The sequence below is a fragment of the Fusarium odoratissimum genome (genome assembly GCF_000260195.1).
Source record: "Fusarium odoratissimum NRRL 54006 unplaced genomic scaffold supercont1.21, whole genome shotgun sequence".
NCBI lineage: Eukaryota > Fungi > Ascomycota > Sordariomycetes > Hypocreales > Nectriaceae > Fusarium > Fusarium odoratissimum.
In genome coordinates, this window is record NW_022158706.1 from 567059 (window position 1) to 588509 (window position 21451).

The 21451-nt window shown below is 49.1% G+C and overlaps 8 protein-coding genes across 9 annotated transcripts; 3 read left to right on the top strand and 5 right to left on the bottom strand.

The window, feature by feature from the left end:
- On the top strand, positions 1-1881 carry FOIG_11388 (uncharacterized protein; the record flags this gene model as incomplete). The annotated part of the gene is made up of 1 exon (XM_031211951.1): positions 1-1881. The coding sequence occupies one exon, from the start codon at positions 1-3 to the stop codon at positions 1879-1881; it is 1881 nt and encodes a 626-aa protein (XP_031058525.1).
- Positions 1882-2147: 266 nt separating this feature from the next.
- On the top strand, positions 2148-3029 carry FOIG_11389 (uncharacterized protein; the record flags this gene model as incomplete). The annotated part of the gene is made up of 1 exon (XM_031211952.1): positions 2148-3029. One exon carries the CDS (start codon positions 2148-2150, stop codon positions 3027-3029), a length of 882 nt encoding a protein of 293 aa, XP_031058526.1.
- A 218-nt stretch (positions 3030-3247) lies between these two features.
- On the bottom strand, positions 3248-4959 carry FOIG_11390 (uncharacterized protein; the record flags this gene model as incomplete). The annotated part of the gene is made up of 3 exons (XM_031211953.1): positions 4356-4959; positions 4040-4288; positions 3248-3993 (listed from the first exon to the last, which is right to left on the bottom strand). Exons 1-3 carry the CDS (start codon positions 4504-4506, stop codon positions 3248-3250), a joined length of 1146 nt encoding a protein of 381 aa, XP_031058527.1. The 5' UTR covers positions 4507-4959.
- A 995-nt stretch (positions 4960-5954) lies between these two features.
- On the top strand, positions 5955-8830 carry FOIG_11391 (uncharacterized protein). Of its 2 annotated transcripts, XM_031211954.1 has the most exons (5): positions 5955-6356; positions 6436-7206; positions 7262-7584; positions 7631-7987; positions 8035-8830. In XM_031211954.1, the coding sequence occupies exons 1-5, from the start codon at positions 6219-6221 to the stop codon at positions 8681-8683; spliced, it is 2238 nt and encodes a 745-aa protein (XP_031058528.1). In that variant the 5' UTR covers positions 5955-6218; the 3' UTR covers positions 8684-8830. The 2 variants fall into 2 exon arrangements, with proteins under 2 accessions (XP_031058528.1, XP_031058529.1); XM_031211955.1 differs by lacking the exon at positions 5955-6356 and having other exon boundaries at positions 6363-7206.
- An 86-nt stretch (positions 8831-8916) lies between these two features.
- Positions 8917-9735, bottom strand: FOIG_11392 (uncharacterized protein; the record flags this gene model as incomplete). Its single annotated transcript, XM_031211956.1, has 2 exons — positions 8917-9451; positions 9500-9735. 2 exons carry the CDS (start codon positions 9733-9735, stop codon positions 8917-8919), a joined length of 771 nt encoding a protein of 256 aa, XP_031058530.1.
- Positions 9736-9957: 222 nt separating this feature from the next.
- Positions 9958-10436, bottom strand: FOIG_11393 (uncharacterized protein; the record flags this gene model as incomplete). The annotated part of the gene is made up of 2 exons (XM_031211957.1): positions 9958-10184; positions 10232-10436. The coding sequence occupies 2 exons, from the start codon at positions 10434-10436 to the stop codon at positions 9958-9960; spliced, it is 432 nt and encodes a 143-aa protein (XP_031058531.1).
- Positions 10437-10773: 337 nt separating this feature from the next.
- Positions 10774-17497, bottom strand: FOIG_11394 (uncharacterized protein). The gene is made up of 3 exons (XM_031211958.1): positions 17461-17497; positions 11552-17394; positions 10774-11503 (listed from the first exon to the last, which is right to left on the bottom strand). Exons 1-3 carry the CDS (start codon positions 17474-17476, stop codon positions 10850-10852), a joined length of 6513 nt encoding a protein of 2170 aa, XP_031058532.1. The 5' UTR covers positions 17477-17497; the 3' UTR covers positions 10774-10849.
- A 1006-nt stretch (positions 17498-18503) lies between these two features.
- Positions 18504-21063, bottom strand: FOIG_11395 (uncharacterized protein; the record flags this gene model as incomplete). Its single annotated transcript, XM_031211959.1, has 9 exons — positions 18504-18746; positions 18813-19017; positions 19073-19188; positions 19238-19306; positions 19367-19947; positions 19999-20446; positions 20508-20644; positions 20695-20787; positions 20844-21063. 9 exons carry the CDS (start codon positions 21061-21063, stop codon positions 18504-18506), a joined length of 2112 nt encoding a protein of 703 aa, XP_031058533.1.
- Positions 21064-21451: the final 388 nt, after the last annotated feature.

Here is a 21451-nt window from a genome sequence, read left to right on the forward strand (position 1 = left end):
ATGGTCGTCATATCGGGCTCCCCTTGGGCCAAAAGACTTGTTTTTCTGGTTATTTCTCTAAATATCATCCTCTGGTGGTATGTTTACTCTGTGCCGGGAGTTACGGATGATGTTCAGCCTGCGACGACGAAATTGAAGACGAACGATGCGAAAGCGATACCAGTAGACAAGAAGGTGGAAGGGAAAGATGGGAAGAGTGTTAAGGGTGTGAAGGCGGCAAAGGATGAGAAAACTGGCGAGTTTATTGAGAAGAAGGGAATTAAGACCTTCCGCTCTTGGAGTAACTTTGACATCGTCAAGCCCAAGAATGATCACACTTATGTGTATCGTCGGTTCAAGAGCTCGCCGTATAAACCGCCACATATTGAATGGAACCCCAATGGAAAGGAACTTGCGAAGGGATATGTCTTCATCACACCGCAGTCCAGCGGGGCGGAGAGGGGTCTTGTGCAGGCTGCTTCGTTCATCATGAAGCAGAACGCAGAGATGATATACGCCCATGACGAAGCACCCTACGATTCTGAGGGTTTTCGTGTACAGACCGTCCACAACGAGCAGTACCTCACACTCTGGAGAGGCGCACGAAAAATGAGCCATGGATTTGGAGAAGTCATCGTCATGAACAGCGAGTACGAAAAGACGGTTATTCACCTCGATGCTATCATCACCAACATGTACGGTCAAAAGTTTCTCAGCGGGCTGGACTTTCACGAACAGGAATTGACCACGAGGGGAACAATTCTCGTCACGGCTTACAACACGACTATGTACAACCTCACGCAAATGGGAGGCTCAGAACATGGCTTCGTGACTGACTCTCTATTCTTTGAGATCGATATCGAAACGCAGGAGATTCTCTTCAGCTGGAGCGCCCTCGACCATTTCTGGCCTGAAGACTCTATGCTTCCACTTATTTCATCCTCTGGCTACGGCGGACCAAAGAATCCATACGACTTCTTCCACCTGAGCTCAATACAAGCCGTCAACCATGATTCATTCCTCATTAGCAGTCGGAACTTCTGGTCTGTGTATCTGATCTCGCGCTCAAATGGTAGGATCCTTTGGGAGTTGAGAGGGAACACCAAGGGAGGAGATTTCGGCGCGTTACCGCACCATGGACGATTCCGATGGCAGAACCACGTTCGCGCGCACAATGTCACGTCGAGGGAGATGATTCTTAGTATGTTTGACAATCATAACAGTCCTGAGGATATGGGAAAGACGTATTCGCGGGGTTTGCTACTGAAATTGAAGCTGCCGCCTAACCCAGAGGAGAAGCCCGAGATTTTGCGTATTCTCTCGCCAGATCGCGCAAAGATCTCGCCTGAGTATGGAAGCTACCAGCTTGGGTTGAGTAACGGAAACCAGTTCATGAGCTGGGGCGCAGGCGGTGTCGTCCACGAATACGGCCCTGGCGACGGCCACGATCTCCGCTGGCAAGCCCGCTTCGGCTACGACGAGTCCATCACCAGCTATCGCGCCTTCAAAGACGTCTGGACGGGGACACCCTCCAAATGGACGCCTGCGCTCGTCGTCGAAAAGCGCGAAGACACCGTGTTAGGCTTCGTGAGCTGGAACGGCGCAACCGACATAGACTCCTACAACATCTACCTCGCGGAACCAGGCACGGCGCTCAAACCATTGGGTAAAGCTAATGTTTTGGGATTCGAGACGGGATTCGATCTCGGTGTTAAGGGCAACGAGACGAATTGCATCATGGTTGCTGCTGTGAGGAAGGGCCAGGAGATTAGACAGTCGAATGTTGGGTGTATAGAGGGTAAGACGTTTGTCTCGACGTTTGTGGATTCGACGGGTAAGGCGACGGGGGATTCTGTTGTTGAGAAGAATACGATGCAGAAGATTATGGGATATTTTTCGTGAGATTGTATTTTGTTACCATGCAAGCATTGTGTTTTCTTAGTAATTGAATGAAGAGGTTCAGCTCATTTCCACCTTGGCCCGATGTAGATGTTGGTGATGGCGCTACGCTCAATAGCCCAGGTACAAAGCGATAGTTCACTCAATTAGTGGTAATTGTTGCAAAAAGAATTGAAATAAGAAAGGAGTCTATAGCTAAGAATAAATATAGACTTAACTACTGTTTCTTGTCCTTTTATTCTTGTTGCGTTGGTTCTAACTTCATCACCATGAGATTTACGCACCCAGCACTGCTGTTGGCGCTGTGCCAGCTTGCTTCAGCATCGCCATGCAAGCCCTCTTCATCTATTGCTTCTGGTGCTCCTTCGAGCACCGAAATTGAGTCTACATCTTCCGCGACCGAAACTTCAGTGACTATTTCGTCAGACGCAAGCTCATTGACCTCTTCATATGACACCGCGACTCTTTTGGAGACTGCATCAGCCTCTGACTTGTCTACAACCACTGTTGTGACAACCTCCAGCGCAGGACCTACAACTACACTTGATGCGACAACAGATCTTTCAACTACCCTGGATGAGACTACGACCACTTTTGAGAGCGAGACAACCTCAGGCTCTGCAGCCCTAGTCACGACTACGACCGCTGATGCTTCAACCACGACATCAGCAGCCCCCGAAATCCCATCCAACCGCGTCCTCAATCCCGGCTTCGAGGAAAACTCAGTCTTCCCCTGGCAATCCATGTCTGGAACCCTATCCCCATCATCCTCCGAAGTCCACACTGGCAGTCAAGCCGGCTACTTCACCAGCACCACCCCCATGAGTGCTATCATGGGTTCAAGACAATTCATCAACCCAACCTGGATCACACCTGGCAAGAGCTACAAATTTTCGGCCTGGGTGAAGATTACAAATACTGTTGGCTGTGGTTCCCGTACGATAGTTTGTGGTCATGGCACTGGACAAGGCACGACAAGTTCGGTTGGGACCATCACGGAGACAGGGGATTTCTCCTTGGCGAGTGTGACGTGTTCTTGGACGCAGGCTCAGTGGGAGGCTGGGCCAAGTGTGCAGATTAGGAGTTATTGTACGGGGTTTTCTTTCTTTGTTGACGATGCGACTTTGGAGGAGGTTGAGACGTTGGGGTGAGATTGAGGATGCCTTACTGGTGTTGGACCCAAGGGAATGGGAAAGACGAGAGCGATTGCAGTATTTATTCGAGTGATCTAAGTTTAATATATAGATAAGGACAGAGAGGCAGCAGATAAACGCAAGTTGCTGTCAAGTAGACATAGACTTTAGAAAGATTGTATATACCAAGAATATTCCAGCTGGACAATGGACCTAGACGCTGAGTACCACTGTGACTACCGTCTGAACGGCTCATACTGGCCAGTCTGAGGGTTGTAAATACTAATAAAACTAGACGAAGAGCTCAAAGAAGTATCGAAGCTCTTATAAGTCCTATTGGTCCGTGGACGATGATGGGCCAGCGTAGGAGGTCTTCTTTGCTGATAATAGTGCAGAGGAGGCGGATACTGTATATATGACTGAGTCCTGTATGGAGATTGAGGGTAATGATAGTAAGGCCCGCGATTCCTGAGATTTGCATAAGAAGGAAGATATGGTGGTGGCTGTAGGTACTTTGGAGGTGTCCGAGGCGGTTGATATTGAGTAGGTGGTTTAGAAGGAGTGACGACGACAGTTTCAATATCTTGTAGATCATCTGCCGAAACCGTAGCTAGCTGTCTTGGGTGGAATATGTTAAGAAGAAGTGTGACAAGGAATATGAATCCTGCGTCAAAGACGTAAAAGTAGATTTCTGTTGCTTGGAGAATGCCAAGGGGTCCAGTGACATACTCGACCACTCGATAGACTGATCGAGCGATTACAAGTCCGCAGGCGATGTAAAGAACGATAATCCAGCGTTTCCAAGGGATGGTCAGATTGGTACTCAGGCGAGATGGGTTGTCGATAATGCGGCTGTGCACGATATGCAAGACCGATGTGAAGAAGCCGAAAAAGTAGATCTGAAAAGCCAGGCCGCCAATGATGATCAGTTGAGCTGTTCTTTGCTGACTGACTGAAGTTGCATTGATCAAGATGCCAGCACCTATTTCATATGAGTATACGATCAAGCCGGGAAGAGCCAGACTTACCTGTGAATTGTGCTGCCACAGCGACCACGTCGCCAAAGATAAAGACTTTAGGTATGACTTTGACTGGAACGAGTGAATAGATATCTGCATCCAGAGAAATGATGATTTTGCTCAGAATCATATTGATACTCGCAGTAATCAAACTTGGACCTAAAAGAAACGCAAATGTCTGAACAACAAAAGGAACGAAAGTCCAGTCTGGTGATTCAGAAGCTGATACAGCACGACAAGCATATCCAGCAGCCTCAACTACAGAAATCAGCACTTTCAGTCCACTAACTCCTCTCTGCCCAACCAGAAATTCGGTTCAGCTTACCAATACAACCTAAAAGGAACGGTATGAAAAACCAAGTCCTACATCGTATCATCTGCAACAAACACACCACCGTCGAAGCAGAAAACAAACCAAGAGAAACAAGGGCAAGAATAAACGAAGGATGATAATGGTACAGCTCAACTGCTGCCATGGTGTAAGCAAAGCCTTCAAGGCTTGAACGAGAGTGAGCCCGTGAGTTTGGAGGTAAAACAAAATGACATTTTTTCGAGACAGGGTCGATGTTTGGTCTCGGAAGGGCGGTATAAGGCTTTATTGCCACGGGAAACGCTATTAATAGCCTTGATATGGTTTATTTGGGGGTGGTGATGAATGCGGATGGGATGCTGCTTGCGGGTGACCCACTGGCTGGATGCAGATGATAATGTCTCACCTCGACCACGTTCTGTGGGAGTGAGACGGATGAGATAACGAACATTACTAGAATCCCTTCCTGATGCATAAAGGCCAAGCATAGTTAATCTGTGATTACGAGGGGATCGAGTTGTGTGTACCTGAACCGGCGTTTTGTTCCTGAGCTTACGGGTAGAGCCGAGATCTGTCTCGATCGTCGCGAGATAAGATGCTTGGTTTCTCACAATGGAGCGGGAATTTGGGATTAGATGAAGAGCTAATGGTTCTATATCGAGGAATTGACAGTTCTTGTTCATGTCTATTACAAGACAACTCTTAGCATCATGAAGTCATGTAGATAAGGATGTCGAGACTTGTTTTTACTGAAGCTGACAAACCGTGTAGGCGTTAAAGAAGGCTGAAGCCCAGCAGGACTCCCAAAATAAAATATTGGGAGCTATCTGTCTCGTGCATTCTCATACAGAATATCAATACTTGGGTTCTCATCGTAGTGCGCATGATGTGCAGGCACTGACATTTTGAGTTTTTGGACAGATAATCAAGGTAACATTGAGAACAAGGGTGATGCAGGGGATGCTGGCAAGGTTTATTGTATGCGTAGGACTTGAAAACTTTATACTGGGACAGAAAGAAATGCAGTATTTATCGAATGACAATATGGGATCATTGAGATATCCTGACGATGTTTCTAGTTGGATTTAGGCATCTAGACATTTAGCAGCAATCTTTGACATGGCTCAGGAAAAGATTTCTCAAAAGGTTCAGGCAAAATGAGATGTCTGTAGTTATTAATGAGATATTAGAACAGCAGAAGTATGATGAAGTAATCGTGAAGGTTGAAAATAGTTAGCGATGTGCATGGGTCAGTCGTATGATCCCAGAGCTTATCTGCGGATCCTAAGATCTCGGGTATCGTGGGGTTAAGAACAGATGTCCCTGTCATACACTCTAAGTAAAGAAAGATGATATCCATCATTGACCAAAGCTTGTTGGCATGAGTCTCAACTTCAATCGCATCTAAAAGTTGAATCAGTATGGCACGGCTGTCTCTTGTTCGAAGTCTTTGGGTTTCATCAAGCCTGTGTTAAACCCGAGTCATAACCGATGTGCCTGATCCTTTCCCCAAACAGCAAAGCGCTGAAAAGAGGCTGGCTGGGTGATGTCAGAAACAAGACTAAGCATCCCTCCCGTCGAATCAAATCCCAGCATGGTAAAATATCTCAACCTGTCTCTGGCACCGATCCGATCCTCAGGGAGGCTTGCCAACTCCACGATCGAGATATTGCCTTAGTGGCCCCCTTGTACACAACAAAACTCACACTCCGCATTCAACGTCCTACGCCCAAGACAAACCGGGCTGAATGTACCTGTAGGGAAGTGCACGTCCAGTGGACTGTCGCACCCTTGGACGGGGTGATCAGTTCGTTAAACTAACCGAGATACCACCACCGCGGAACTGGAGACAGAGACGGCGGGGGGGCGTTTAACGTCATGCCGTACAAGACTTTGCTTCCTGCACCTGATACTTCGGGTGATCCTGGGGGTAAGGATCAAGATACGCGGGTTGCCAGGCGGAGACGGGCAAACAGGCCTAACGCCTGCGAGAACTGCCGCCTGAAAAAAGCCCGTGTAAGTCACTCCTTGTTTCTCCCAAGTTACCATACGTTACCTACCTTTATGTCTGACCCACTGCTGATGCTGTACCCAGTGTGATGGTAGGAGACCAAGTTGCTCCAGGTGCGAGAAATGGGGAACGACCTGCGTCTACAGCGTTGATCACCTCGGCAATGTCGAGCGTGAACTCAGAGAGCATCGCGATATTCTCGAGTTCTTGCTGTCGCTCCCCGAAGATGAAGCCCTCGCTGCACACAGGCAACTTAGAAGTACGAGTAACCTTTCCGATGCATTGTCGTCGTTGCAGGGGAGTATGCATGGGAGGCTTCAGCCCTCTGGGATACGGACTGCGCAGGCCATGTCGCCGCCGACGTCGTCAGGTCTTGAGTTTGAGCTGACGGTTCGGCATGGTATGGCGTATCCTACCTTGTTTCCCCTGGACCTACCGACTTTGAGCGCCGATCCTAGATTGAGACCTGTTCAGCGCTCGTCTCAAGGGCTTTTGCTCGATGAGTCGTCGCCGTCTGACACAATGTCACCGTCGACATCATCTAGCAATGATCAGTCTGTACCTACACCGAGCACTCAATCGCTTGAACGTCCTCGCATAAAACAAGAGGAAGACGTCGCTGGCCCTCATCGAGGAAAGTATTGCGATGAGAGGTTACACCAACTGCAGATTGGGTACTGGACTGGCGTGTCTATTGACGACGAAGTCGCTGCCAGCGCCATCTCACTGTACCTGCAGGGCAATCACTCCATATTCGGGCTCTTCGACCCAGAACTTTTTCTACACGATCTCGTTCACCACCGCCATCAATACTGCTCACCCTTTCTGGTGAATGCCCTGCTGGCCCACGCCTGTGTAAGTTGCCACTCGCCACATGTTATCATTCTTAGCTGATGTTGATCCACCATAGCAAGCTTACTCCGTGATTGACGAAGCTGTCGGCGCCTTGAGCCAGGACTTTATGAGAGATGCTGGCGTATTATGGCGCGCCGAGCGATCTTCTGACTCGTTAGTGAACGTCGCTGCCATTCTCATGCTCAGTGTCAGTTGCCATCTTGAACAATCCAGTGTTTCGAGCAACGATCTTCTTGACGATGGCCGCGCAATGGCGGAGCGGTTGAAGCTCTTCGGTATACCGCACACACCAGAAAACGCAGCATCATTCGACAGCTTAGACCCCGACACCAAACGTGCAATGGCTCACACGGCCTGGGGAGCATACAGCTATCTAACGTACGTCCACCTCTCCCCCCATTATGATGTCCCACTAACACCTCAGACTAAACACATTCTGGGTCCCAACCAAACCCATAGCATTCCCACCGATGTTTCCCGTCCCCGGGCGGAGCAGCGAGGACACGATAGATGAAAGGTTAGCAGTTCACTGGCCGCCACACTTCATCCCTGACTATGCAGGAAAAACGTTTCAAGCGCTATGTGAGCTCTGGACTATCATGCAGGAGGTCATAGCGGTTTACTTTGCGCATAAAGGTGATGATGCTGCTGCTTCGATGAAGATTCCTTTGGCGTTTGTGGAGGCAAAGTATCAGAAAATATTGTCCTTTACGGATTCGTTGCCGCCGGAGATGTCGTCGATTGATCCGGGGAACATGCCTGATCATGTTTTGGCGTTCAAGTAAGTTATGCATCTCAATGTTTGAGAATATGACTGACAAGACCCAGCATTCTACTGCATGTTGCTATCACGCACCTCTTTCACACATTCATCATGGATCCAAGCAATCAGAATTTAAACCCGGCGTTATTAAAATCCCCCAAAGCAGCACTACGAGCATCAACAAACCAACTCCAACGACTCATCCTTATCAGCCGCCTCTACCATCCCCACGCCCACTCTCTGAGCGTTCTGAGCTCGGCGGTCGTGCACGTCAGCAACACCATAATCCGCAACGCCGCCCTGCGCAACCATTCCATCCAAGCCCCCAGCCTCGACAAAAAGCACCGACGTCGAGGAAGTAATGAAGAAGCACACTGGCACTTCTATTTTCTCGTTTGTCTGGCAGCCTGTCAAGACCTCGGCGCTTGCTTTCCCGTCTGTGAACCCATTGGAAAAGGTTTATTGGCTATGGCGATGAGAGACGGGAGTATGACAGCCGCTGAAGCGAACAAACTCATGCGTGCTTTAGAAGCGCCGAAGCAGGATGCGCCGCCTAGTAAAGATGAGAGTGGCACGTTTGGGAGCTGGGTTTTGGATTTTGATCTGGAGGCTACGAAGCCGGGTGACGGACATATAAGGAACTTGGCTGCCCAGTTCGAGGAGTTGAGTATGCATAATGAGTTTACGGAGGGGGGAGATTTTGTTATGGAGTAATGGGTAATGAACACGATACCCCAGGCCTTTGAGCCAGCAAACGAGAAATGATTTATTAGAACACGAAGCAACGCAAATACGGAAAAGCTTATAGGAAAATACACATATTGGAGCGTCTCTTAACCTTCCGATGACAATTGCAGGAAGTTATGAAGGAATTATGGTCTTGGATGGCATCTTTATAAATTCAAAGCTTCCATCTATGCGAATAACAAACTATATAGTCTAAAGAATCAACAGCATCCACCACCATGATCATGACTATGCTCATGAGCCTTCTCAGCATCCCTCTCCGTCAACCCCTCCGCCTCCTTACTCACACAACTAACATGAAAAGCAGCTAACTTAACCAACCCCGGAATCTCCCTCAACAGCCCAATATTCTCCTTAAATTCATCCGTCTCCCGAAACTTCTGATGCGCCTCAACACTTGGCCATCCAATAAACGCAGCAAGCATACTCCCCGTCTTGCTCTCATCTCCTCGGATAGGTACATCGTTCTCAACACTCCATCCGTAGCTGATGCCGCGCCAGTCGCGGGATGTCTTTAGTGCTACGCCCGTGAACTCCTCGAGACGGCGGGTGGCTGTGGCGCGGGATGCGACGTCGTAATCCGAGGGGAAGAATGCTAGCAGGACTTCTGTTACGGGGGAGCAGTCTTTGTTGAGGACGTCTTCCGGGGGGAAGGGGGTTAGGGTGACGTGTTTGTTTATGGACTTTGAAAAGTCCACGATGGGTTTTAGAGATTCAATAATAGGGCCATGATCACTGGAATCGTCAGTGTGATCTCATATAACAACATCAGTTTGAACTCACGCGGTCTTGGGATAATTCTCATGATCTTCCAAAGTCTCCCAATCAAGAAACAACCATAGCGTAGAAGGATTCTCAACCTCAACACCAGTATAAACCCGTCGAGCACCAGGTTGTTTCAACGCTGTCTCCAGAACATTTTGATAAGTCTTTGCCGCAGCTGATTCATCAAAGACGTTGACACCCTCGTTGAGGGTAACGTATGAGAATTCCGTCACGTTTTGAATTTTAGAAGCCATTATGAGAAAGACTTTGTGATGGGAGGATATATGATACGAGTATGATGTTCAAGTATGAGGAGGGGTAAATAAGGTGATGGCATCTGGTGGGGTCGAACACGTGCTTCTTCCGTTAACCCGCATGGAACAAGGGAAGTCATCGCCTTGTTGATATGATCGAGTCAGTTCTACGCTCCGAGGGTGAATGGATATAAATTTACTTGAATAATTAGAGCCATTAGCTCATTCATCTTTTGAGCCACTTGCTTCACCTCCACCCTGTGCTTTAAACTCATTGATAGCCTTCTCTGTAACCCTCATAGCCTCCAACCCAACAGGAGCACCAAGGTAAATCATCGACTGCAAAACCGCCTCTCGAATCTCAATCTCGGTCAAACCGTTCCGCATAGCTCCCTTGGTATGCAACGTCAACTCAGGCCATGCCTTTTGCGCCGTCAAAAACGCCAATGCTGTAACGTTCTCAGTAATGGTAATTTGATATAATAGTATCACTTACTGAGAAGACTTCTCTGCTTTCTATCAAGGCCAGGACGAGTCCATACATTCCCCCAAGCATACTCTGTTATGAGCTCCTGTGCGGGCTTCCAGTATTCGTTGTCGAGACTTGCGACTGCTTTAGAGACGTATTCTTCGCCGAGAACTTCGCCTCGGACTTTGAGGCCCTTTTTAAAACCTTCGCTATATTCTTGGTTCTGAGACATTTTTTTGAGAGCGGGAAGTGAAGTGTAGGATGGTTGATGCAGTTGAGTTGCACTGCCAGTTGACGTTATTATATACTTTGAGGACGGAGGTCGTTCTCCGTGTCCGGGGACTCCGCAACCGGAGCACCCGGCTGTGAACGGCGGGGCCGGTTATATGTAATACAGAATCGTGTTTTACTCGATGCAGTTTCAACAAAAACCCATGAATAGCATATCATAAGAAGAAGTTATATGACCGATAGACCAAGACTCAACAATGTTCAATTTTACAAAATAATGATCAATAAAGAATATTTCCAAGATAATGCAACAGGAAACACAATTCACTGTTACAAGTAACAAACATGACTACTTTAGTGTAAATTATAAAAGACATAAACAGATACCATTACTCCGAACAACTAGATCCCATATTACACGTTTGTCGATGAAGTAGAATAAGCACAGCTATCACCATCATCCTCCATTCCCATCTCAACTCTCCAGTCTTCGGGCGCACACCAAACATCCAATGCATCCTCATTCACCTCAACCTCATCCAAGCCAGCCCAAGTATCGAGATCCAAGATATCTCCCACATCATGCGAAGAAGTAGATACTGAGATCAATTGCTTCACCTTGGAGGTGATCTCCTCGAGGTAATCCATGTTCTGCTCCAAATGCCATGAGTAATCTTGCCCAACGGTAGCATACCCGTTCCTGAGGAATTGCAGTTGGTCTAGGTAGAAGGCGACAGCTTCATCTTGTGATCCTGGAGAAGTCAAGTCGTCCTCCCATGTCGCAGCGTCCTTGAGCATGAGGAATCTAACGTCAATAGCAGAGGTACGATGTCCTAAACTCTCGTGCATGGACGCCAGAAGCCTCATGCAGCTCATAGCCATAGAGTGGTTGGCGCCATAAACATCCTTGAGATTATAGCTGATGTCCTCAAGAAGAGTGAAGGCTGCATTATGTTCTCCACAGGCGAAGTGAACCTCTGCAAGTCGCTTGCCAATGGCGATTGTGGTGGTGGGCTCGAGGTTGAAGTCGTAGTGGTCGCGTGAGTTCCATAGAAGTTCGAGGATGCGCTGTACAACGATCAGTATAAAAGCACATAGCTGGGGATTGTTACTAACCTTGAGAGTAGTGTAGTCGTTTTGCTTGCCGGCGATGCTGAGGATGCATGTAAGATGGCTAACGCTCAACACGCTCAGGTCAATGTCAGAAGTATAGCTCATAGCCAATACTCCCAACTGCGTAGCCAGTTCTTCAATCAAACCACTGAGAGAAACGTCGACTTCAATCTCAGAGATCTTGTACAGCAAGGTACTCAACTTCAGAAGCACAAGCGCAGAGGAGCTATCGTCGCTATCGGCTCCGCCTTCACTGTACTCAAAGACCCATTGCGACAAGTAGAAACACGCCTTGTGAGAACCCACATCGCCCATCTGCTGAATGAGTACAAAGGCATCCTCCAAAAGTGACGCGGAAGTGTCTTGTTCAGAGGATGAAGCAAGGATGGCTTGGAAGAGATGATATGTCGAGCTTCCCTTGCCCTCTGGTCGTTCCAGCATACGACAGAACAATTTCCACAGCTCGTCTTGGATGAGACCGGCCTCGGAGCGCAAACTGTAAGATTCGAGATGCTGGATCAGTCTTGAACCAGTGGTCAAGAGATTGCCAAGCTGGTCATTTTGCTGACCCGCTCGAAGCCACGCCTCATAAAGCGCCGTCTCAGCAACGACCCGCGTCAAGATGTCACCGAAGAGGCTTTCGGTCTTTTTCTTGGAGAGTTCTTCCATAGCATACACAAGAACCAGGCATCTTCGGTCATAAGTCACAGAACGCTTGTGCTTGTTCTCTAGGTATGCTTGTCCGCAGAGGCCTTGAGACTGTTGCAATCGCGCGATGTCGGAGCGAATGGTCTGCAAGAAGGCCAGGTTTCCATGGCCAACGCCAAGAAGCTTGTACATTGTGCTGAAGTGCTCTGCAAGATGGAACAACCTTCGTGGGTTTGTCTCCTTCTTCAAAACTCCTAGAATGACCTCTTCTAAGGTAACTGTGGCTTGCTTCTTGTTCTCAACAGTGAGGTTCACTACCCAGAAGTCGATGACCTTCCTTAGGCTGGAGATGCTACGCTCATGACCGTAGCCGTATTTCTTTGCGCATTGCCTCCAAGACTTGATGAGGATGATCTCGGCTCTGTCGTGGAGAAGAGGCTTGCTTGACATAAGAACACTCAATCGCTCCTCAACGAGGCGTAAAATCTCCATGAACGCCTCATCCGAGCCCGACAGGCCCAGACAGATCTCGTTCAGCTCGTCGTAGATATCCACAGCTTCACGAAGAGTTGTGTCATCCATCTCAAGAAGCTTGGTCAGCTCAAGCGACGCCTTGAGATACCAAATATCTTGTCGTCCCAGATCGGACAGCATAATGGTTCTCAGCTTGCGAGCCAGCCGCACGGCGATTGAGACACTGCCAACGGAGAGTAGTGTTTGAGAGTAGCCGATGTAAATCTCGAATCCACGGGCAGCGTCCATCGATACATGGTGTCGCAAGTCAGCATAGTACGACCAGAGACGCTCGTACCGACGGAGGAGAATAGTATGGCTCTCACGCTTGCCCTTGCCTCTCTGGCTCTTGCAAAGAGCGAGGAGGCCTTCGATGAGAACGATGATTGAAGCGACATCGTCCTCATCTGGCTCCTCCTCGAAGCAATCACAAATGTCGTCGTCGTCTTCGATAACAGTGCCGAGGTGGAGGCTTAGGCGGACAATCGCAGCAGCGACGTGAAGCGTGAATGAGTGAGAATGACCCAAGTGAGTTCTGCAATCACCAACGATAGACTTCCAGAACTCCAAAGCCTCAAGATGCAGGCCGGCGTCTTCAAGAGCGCTAGAAAGGATGAGGGCAATATCCTGGCTTGAAGACTGCCAGAGGAGCACGCTTTGCTTGCAGCACTTGACAATGGACTGGATCAGGATATCTCCTTGAGTAATTTGCTCAGTCAGCTTGTACATCTGAGCCATGATGATGGCAATCTCAACGCGCTCGCGAGTGAAGGTCTTGGGGAGATGCAGCTTTCCCCCTTCTATAAGTATCTGGGGCCAGAGGACCTCGAGACTCTTGCGACAGATGCTAATAGCTGCTTTCCACTCTCTTCGAGAGCGATGCAGATGAGCCAAGTCTCTGCACAGAAAGACCGTGTCTGATCCGATGTCTCCATGACCTGAAGTGGAATGGAGAATGCTGTCAAGAATGTTGAGCCACAAGAAGTCCTCGATGGGGTTCTTGACACCCTTGTAGCAGACGATGAGTGCAGAGTAGACTTGCAGCATTTCGTCAAAGTGGTCATGAGAAGGTAACTGATGGATCTCATAGAGAACGCGAAGGATGCTCAATGCTTCCTGGTTCTTCTCCAGTCGGAGGAGAAGCTGTGCGATTTCTCGAAGGTTCACCAGTGTGGTTACCTCGCAACGGCGGTCGGTTGTCACGAACCTCGAGACTGAAGTCCAGAATGACACCAGCGTCGTGCTAGCTTCCTTCTCCAAGGACAAGTCGCGCAACTTGGTTGCCAGTTGCAAGGTTACGGAAGTGAAAGCGACTAGGATGGCACCATGATTGTTGTTCTCCTTGTTCAATTGCCCTTGAAGCAAGCTCCACAGCTGCTGAAGAGCACCCTTAGAAGCGCTAGACATGCCGCGGTCTTGGTAATGTCGAACAATACGGGTAATGGCTGAGAGAGCAGCATCGGTCCACGTTTCCAGAGTTGGTGCAGCGTCGAAGACATCTTGGCACAGCTGTTGCGCGGCAGCCATATCATCAGCGTGCTCAAGCGCATCGATAAGCACGTGGAACAGATCAAGCGTCTTGCTTGCGAAGAGGCCTCTGGTTCTGCAGCACGCAACATACATATCGTGCAGAATCTCTGCAGCTTCAGCAAAGCGCATTTCCGCCTTGTATAGCTCCGCGAGCCTCTGAGCGACGGCGAGTGTCTGATCATGACTCTCTCCAAGCTCGCCCCTCAGGACACGCCAGAGGTACTTATACACCTTGGAGCTCTTTGAGGATAGCGTCGTGTGCGGCTTAACCAGAGACATGATGTACTTGGCACCAGCGGTAGCCTGAGGGCTGGGGTCTTCGAAGGTGAGAATGGCTGCTTCAAAAGCCTCAACCAGCTTTTCAATACTGATGGTCTGACGAAGATCCGAATGAGCGAGGTTGATCAATGTTTGGATCACTGACTTGGCATTTGCACCAAAAGCGGCCTTTCGCAGGGCGAGGATCTTGCCAAGTCGCATGTTTGTCGTGATATTGTCGCCTTCAGATCGGAGGAAGTGCCACTCGGCCAGGGCCATCAGGACTGAATCGGGAATCTTGGAGGATACTTCAGTGGGAAGATGTCGTGAGAGTTTCTCTGAAGAAGAAAGCGACTTCTCGTAGTGCTCGTACCAATTCCGAATGGCATATGCCATCAGCGGGTCAAAGTCTTTGTACGGAGCTGCAGTAGCCCACTGGGTCTGCAAAACATTCTGGAAGACAATATCGACTTTGTCTTGCTGAAGGTGTTTCTTGGCATGCTCAAGACAGTCAATTGCGACCCGTCGATGAGCCAAGTTCAGCGACAAAGCAATTTTTCCATGTGTAGCAAGATGATGCATCTTCGCTTGGACAACAGAGTCGACAAATTGAATGCGACCGCTGCGAATGGTGATGATACTGGCCAGAGGAGAGTTGGAGCTCACGGACCGGCCGGAACGGATTCTTCTGAGCCAGTTGCTCATGGTGACAGAGCCGTATCGCTCCATCTCATCTACCTGGATAGCCCGCTTTCCGACAAGAAGCCAAGAGAGAAGGGACTGCATGTCTGGGTTGGAGTAGTCGATCTTGAGTAGCATGTTATCGAGAATGCCTTGCACAGTCTTGGGTGTCTTGCAGATGATGTCTGTCATTCGGCCCAGATCATGCTCAGCCTCTAGCAGTCGAAGGATGAGCTTGGCTTCCAGCAGAGACGTCCATTGACGTTCTGCAATATGCTTCTGGAGCTCCCTCTTCATCTCAGCTGAAAGGAATGAGAGTATAGCTGATGTTGAGAGCGCCATCTGCATGAACGAACGCGCATTTCTGCGGATATCCATGCGGGACAGGGTGTAGATCTGAGTGCCGGAGATGGATCTCGCTGAATCGGCATCAGCCAATGCAAGACACCGAATATTCTCGCACTTTGATGTTAGTGCTTGGAGCTTGGCAAGAAACTTGGAAGAGCCATCAGTTCCATGGCTGTCGATTGTGTTGATGACAATCGCCACGTTTCCACTGGCCTTGGAACAACGGTCTGCGACAAGTTCCCAAAGCAGGTCTTCTGTCTTCTCCGCTGACTCAGTCTCACTGCGCTTCCTGACAGTGTTGATGGCATCTAACAGGCCAGTGTCGCCGATGGACTGATCAAGTAATTGGGACAGCAGCGCTTTGAGAAGACGAATGGATGAAGATGAACCCTGCGTCGCAGAGGTGACAGATGCGCGCAGTAACTTTGCATCCAGAGATATAGATAATTGCAAACGCTCAATAATGTTGGACACGAGCTCTTGCTCTCCATAGCCAGCGTCTCCAGCGACAAGTAATAGTCTGGATGGGGTCTTGAAGAACTGAACGACGACGGGCTCAACGCAGTCGAAGACAAAGGAGTGGCCATGCTTGCTTCCGTAATGGCCTCGAGAGAAGCCGTGACTGCAATGACCATGGCCACTGCCATTTAGCCAGTCTTGCACAGGCCCATGGCAGGTCCCAAGCGAACCGTCAGAACTACCCTTGAGCGACAGGATCCAGAGTTCCTCGCACGCTTGATGCGCAGCCAGGGACAATGAAGCCAGGTCTGCCTCGAAATATTGCTCGATCTGAAGGATAAACGACGACGTGGTACGGGAACCGGCTGTAGATTGGTTAGCTTGCTGACCAAATGTGAACGGTTGTAGCATCAGATACCCACCCTTGTTAATCTCATCCAGTATGTCAATGAATCCCAAGCAAATCTGTTGCAACGACTGAAGCACCTTGGACAAACAACTATAAAGCTTATCCGACGATACGCCCTCAGGCACCGAGGCTCTCACATGCTGAATTGTAACACTGGCTCGATGGAAAACAGCAAGCAAGTTATCCAGCGCCGTGCTAGCACTAGTAAGCTTTCCCTGCATCGAAAGAGCAAGCTCGCAGCTGGAATAGAACATGGAGGCGACGCTTTCAGCATCAGATCCATGATTCTTCATAAGCGCCACAAAATCGGCGATGCGCTCGGCTGAAGACTGGACTTGCTTTAGACGTCTGTCGACAAGACTCCATTGATGAGGGACGAGTCTCATGCGTGTCTTGTCAATGAGGTCAAAGACATGATGAATTGTAACGCGCTCTCGTGTAGCGGGAAGTGTGCATGTCATGCGCAGCTCTCGTAGAGAACTGTAAGCTCTAACCATGCGCTCTTCTGTGGAAAGGGCTTTATTGGACTGACTGCTAACAGCGCGTCGTCCGACAAAACTGCCCGAAGTAGTTGTAGTTTCACTAGACATTGTACGCCTTGTAGATAGAGGCCGCGAGTCATTGCGACTGTTGCGCTTTGGCAAGCTGATGTGAACTCTTCGAATGGTGGTGCTATCGGCATCGTTCTTGACAAGGCTGTTATCAAAGTCTTTGGAGCCATGGCTCAAGTCTCTGGTTTGCTGTCCCGAGATAGATCTGTGACCTTGGGGACGTAATGGTGCTGGTCTTGTTTGTAGTCGCCTGTCTAAGACGGTGTCGATGGTGAGGTCTGCTTCGGAAGTGTCGACCTCATCATCGAAGACGAGATGTGAATCTTGTACTGGCTGGACACGTTCTTCGCTGTGCTCAGAGCCTTCTGAGGGTGACTCTGGACCAAGCTCTGTGATGTCTACCAAGGGCTCTGCAGCCTTTGGAAGTTGCGACGCAACTTCTTCTGCTTCTGCCATAAGAGTCAGCATCAATTGCCATGATCAATGTCAGTTGGAGATCAGTCGTGGTCACTTACGAGGAGACTGCAGCATTGCGACGACTCTGGCACGGTCTCAACCTCACTCAAGCTTGACTTCTTCGTGATTCCTAAACTTTGTAAAATGAGATGATAGAAATCTTGAAGGAAAAGGCAGGCGATGGATGGATGGGATTGAGAATGGGGATGCGTGCGCAATGCTGCAAGGAAGCCAGTCACTTGCATCGCTTTATCGAAACAGGCATCGGATTCAATTCCTCGTAACGCAGCCACTCTATTCATGCTTATTTTTCGATAGTTCCATTTCAGCTGCATCTTGTTCTGTCTAGACTGGTCTGGGTGTGGAGGGAGCTAGCAATCGGGTGTAAGTCGCACCATCTGAGGCAATGTACTGTGCTTAGTATCGCACACGGAGTACGGGGGAGTGCAAGACACGCGGCATCGGTAGCGCTCCCTTCGGCATTACAGGGGCCTTATCCCCTGAAGTTCGCGTGCTGCGCAGCCTAACTTAGTCTACTGGGCTAGATTAGCGCGCTAATGCAGTCCCGGGGACTCAGCACACATCGGAGACGCCTCTCACTTAACCCCGCCATCAAAGCAACGCTCCGACTGAAGGCTGGAATCAATATTTTCAGCTCGCAATATCAACAAGACACCGGAAAGACAGCATTCCGCACTCAAGGCCTCAATCTAGAAGCTGTAGTCACAGTCGCATCCGGGGGTCACCGATGCATAATTTCAATGTCCCGTCGCAGTCACGAGCGGGGTGAAGTTCCAGGTGCGAGCATCGCCGAGACAAGCTCTCGGTAGCCTCCACAAGTTCTGCACTCTGAACCCGAGCTCCAATCGCCCGTAATGTGGTATACCAGGTAACGGTGCTCTTATAAAGTGGCTACTGATGAAGACTGCGGGTGAAATGCTCCGTAGTTCGGAGGTCATTAGTGTATCAATACGAATTGGCTGTCTTACACGGGGAGACGTAGGTGAGTCCTTGAAATGGCCGGTCAAACACTGTTGATGTGAAGAAACTAAGAAGAAATAGTGTAAACATATTATATGGAAAATGAATCTACTAGCCAATATCAAACTTGCTGATCTCGCTGAGCCAGATCTTGCCCAAGCAGCTCGTTCATCTCTTCTGGGTTGTTTTCTTCTTGATCCCCATCCACACCCGTAGACTCTAAGAGCGCTTCCACCACGGCACCATTCACGTCCCAACATGGCCAATTCCAGCAAATCGCCTCCAAAGACTTGTCGAGAAGTGCTTGGAAAAGCATAGAGTTCACTCTCCTCAAAGGATACAATTCCCGCCTCTCTACGACATGCTGCGCGAGATGGTATTAGCACTCAACCATGTTATTGAACGAAATGCATCGTGGCCTCTAACTCACAGGTCTACTATTCGGGGTGTTCTCGTAGCGGTAAAGAAGTATGGGTGCTAGCCAAGTATATCGGTGGCGATCGTTTGCCATCCAATGTAGCAATGGCGCTTGCAGGAACGGATACATGATATCTGTCTTGACGACCACTGTATCGGTTTTGTCGCCATTCTGTTTTACCGAGTACAATGCAAGCCGTTTAACAAAGGCTTCATACCTGTTATATATCAGACATTTGTTTCTTGATCGATCTCACACAGTTATTTCCTTACCTCATCATGACTGTGTTGGTATCCGGGGTACCGAGGACCAGATTGTTGGCGACCTGGGAAGAGGCCAGAACTCCTCTATCAATTCCTCCATAGCTAAATGCTGACCTATGGAGCCACTGCTGTAATTAGCATTATATTCGAGAAACCCGACAGAGGTCTGCGTACCTCTGCAACCCTTCTTCTCTTCGCCTTCGCAGCGTCGGGGTAATATTCGGGATAGACTTTGGACATGGCCTGTAGATGTCAGGGTAACTGAAACCATTGCGAGTGATGCCTCACGGGAATATCACATACCACGTTTGAAGAGAACCCGTTGTCAGCTACACACCTGTCCTGTGTCGGCTGCCTCTTGCCATTTCTCGCGGCGTCTACAAAGACATTCTCGACATGGGTTATCGTCTGCTCTGTCTGCCCACATCTATTCAGCAGAGCCTGAAGCTGTTCAGCGCGAAGCATGTCAGGTTCAGGATACGGATCCTGCCAAAGTGGTTTATCATGCAAACCGCTGCAGAGAAATAGCTGTACTCGATAGTCCACCATGATAACGTAGAGCCCTCCAGGATGCGCCTCAAGATTTGCCCATCCCGGTCCCTGGGGTGCTTCGTCCTGGAATATGACGTTGTTGACGGAAAGGGTAGGTTTGAACTTTAGGCGTGGCGCTTCAACAACGCGTTTGACTCCCTGGAACACCTCTTCTCTCATGTTATCGAGATTAAAGCCGAAAATGCCCCGACCTTGGAGATATTTTTCTCCCACAACAATCTTGAACCCGTCTTCGAACATATTCTGAAAGCCTTGGGGAATCACAGCATCCCAGTAGCGACCAAAAAAGTCTTTTGCTGCTAGCTTATCACCCTGCGACTTCCGCAATAGTTCTGTAAAGTTCATCAGTCCAGTCTCGGTTTCAAGGCAAAATCATGGCTTACCTGCCCAGACGCGAAATACTTGAACATGATCCAAGTCATCATTGTCAGAACTGAGGTTTTTGAAGAGCCTGGCAGCAAGGTTTTTCTCAGAGGTAGAACACTGAGTACCTTCGACGGTCCAGCAGCGGAATGTGAGCAATGATCGCCCTTGTCGCTGAATCTGTTCATACTCCTGTTTGGCTCCCTCTCTTTGCTGCTTAGAAGTGCCCTTAGCAATGTTTCGAAGGATTCTGGCTCGGTTAATAGCCACGCTACAATCATCATAGTAAAAGTCTGGATCGCCTCTCATACGGTGGTGTACCTCTTCAAGTCGAATGAAGCAGTCGCCTACCGCCGGCTCACGAGGTTTATTCTGCGCGAGATACACAAACCGGTGATTGTCGTCTCTTTCAGGATCGTTGTTGAACCGACCGCGATACACGAGCAGTTTGTATGGGGCAAATGCTTCCTGGTCAACGTTAGCTCTGCCATTGCCATATCTATGGTACCGACGTATACAGATTACTTACAAATCCTACATTGCATGTGCCTTCGATTTCCATTATTGCATGCATCCCGTACACTTTCTTATACCCAAGAACACTTCCTGCATTCGAGTAAGGCGCGCATGGTAAGAACTCATAGACGTCCCCCGTGGGCATGAAGCCTATGTTGCGATTAGCTCATGCCTTTTGAGGTGAAGAAGATAATACATACAGTCATACTTGAGGACTTCAGCATAGCTTGCTAGTCTCGCGAAATTGTAGTCCAGGCGTTGACAAGGCAAGGGCACGTTTTGTAATGGATAACCTGTCCATGGATGGATCAGTCAAAGCATTGGGGACCGGTTTCAATCATCGACTTACACCCATTAGAAGGCTTTTGGGTCTTATCCTCCCTTTTCCCCCGGGGCTTGATATTGTTCCAGTAGTCGCCGGTCAAATCTTTATACTTCTCCTTCTTCTTCTTTTTCTCCTCCGGCTTTCCTATCGGATGTCTTAATAGACTTGACTTGGTCTTTTCATCCGGATCATCCGAACTCTCGTTTAGGAAGCCCATCTGAAGGTCATAGTCTGCGTAGTTCATCTTCGTCGCGTTGGCCCGTTCGGAGAAGGAAAGAATCTTGTGAGTGCAGTCCAGCCACTGGTCTCTATAATTCAAATTGAAGATGCTGATCTTAAACGACTTCTAGTAAGACTTTGAGAAGTTTCCGATATTGAGTTGCGCATACAAAGTGCTGTCTCAGCATTCGAGGTTTGGGATGATCGAGAAACGAAAGATGACACATTCGAAGACAGGGCAGGACAAGGCCGCTCCGAAAGAACCCCAGCAGGTCGAGACCCTTACTGGCCAGAGGAGCTTACGGGGGAGGGAATATTTAGACGGTATGGATACAGGCAGGAATCGATAGTTCGTGGAGCTGCAGCTCAAGGGTGGGCATACACCCGGGGTACAAAAGAGGATCCGACCAGGG

Bases quoted from the DNA above. Each gene is read 5' to 3' on its own strand.
- FOIG_11391 (XM_031211954.1), top strand. From the start codon at position 6,219: ATGCCGTACAAGACTTTGCTTCCTGCACCTGATACTTCGGGTGATCCT. The intron at 6,357-6,435 runs GTAAGTCACTCC...TGCTGTACCCAG, and splicing joins GCCGCCTGAAAAAAGCCCGT to TGTGATGGTAGGAGACCAAG. The intron at 7,988-8,034 runs GTAAGTTATGCA...GACAAGACCCAG, and splicing joins GATCATGTTTTGGCGTTCAA to CATTCTACTGCATGTTGCTA.
- FOIG_11394 (XM_031211958.1), bottom strand. The intron at 11,504-11,551 runs GTTAGTAACAAT...ATCGTTGTACAG, and splicing joins ACGACTACACTACTCTCAAG to CGCATCCTCGAACTTCTATG.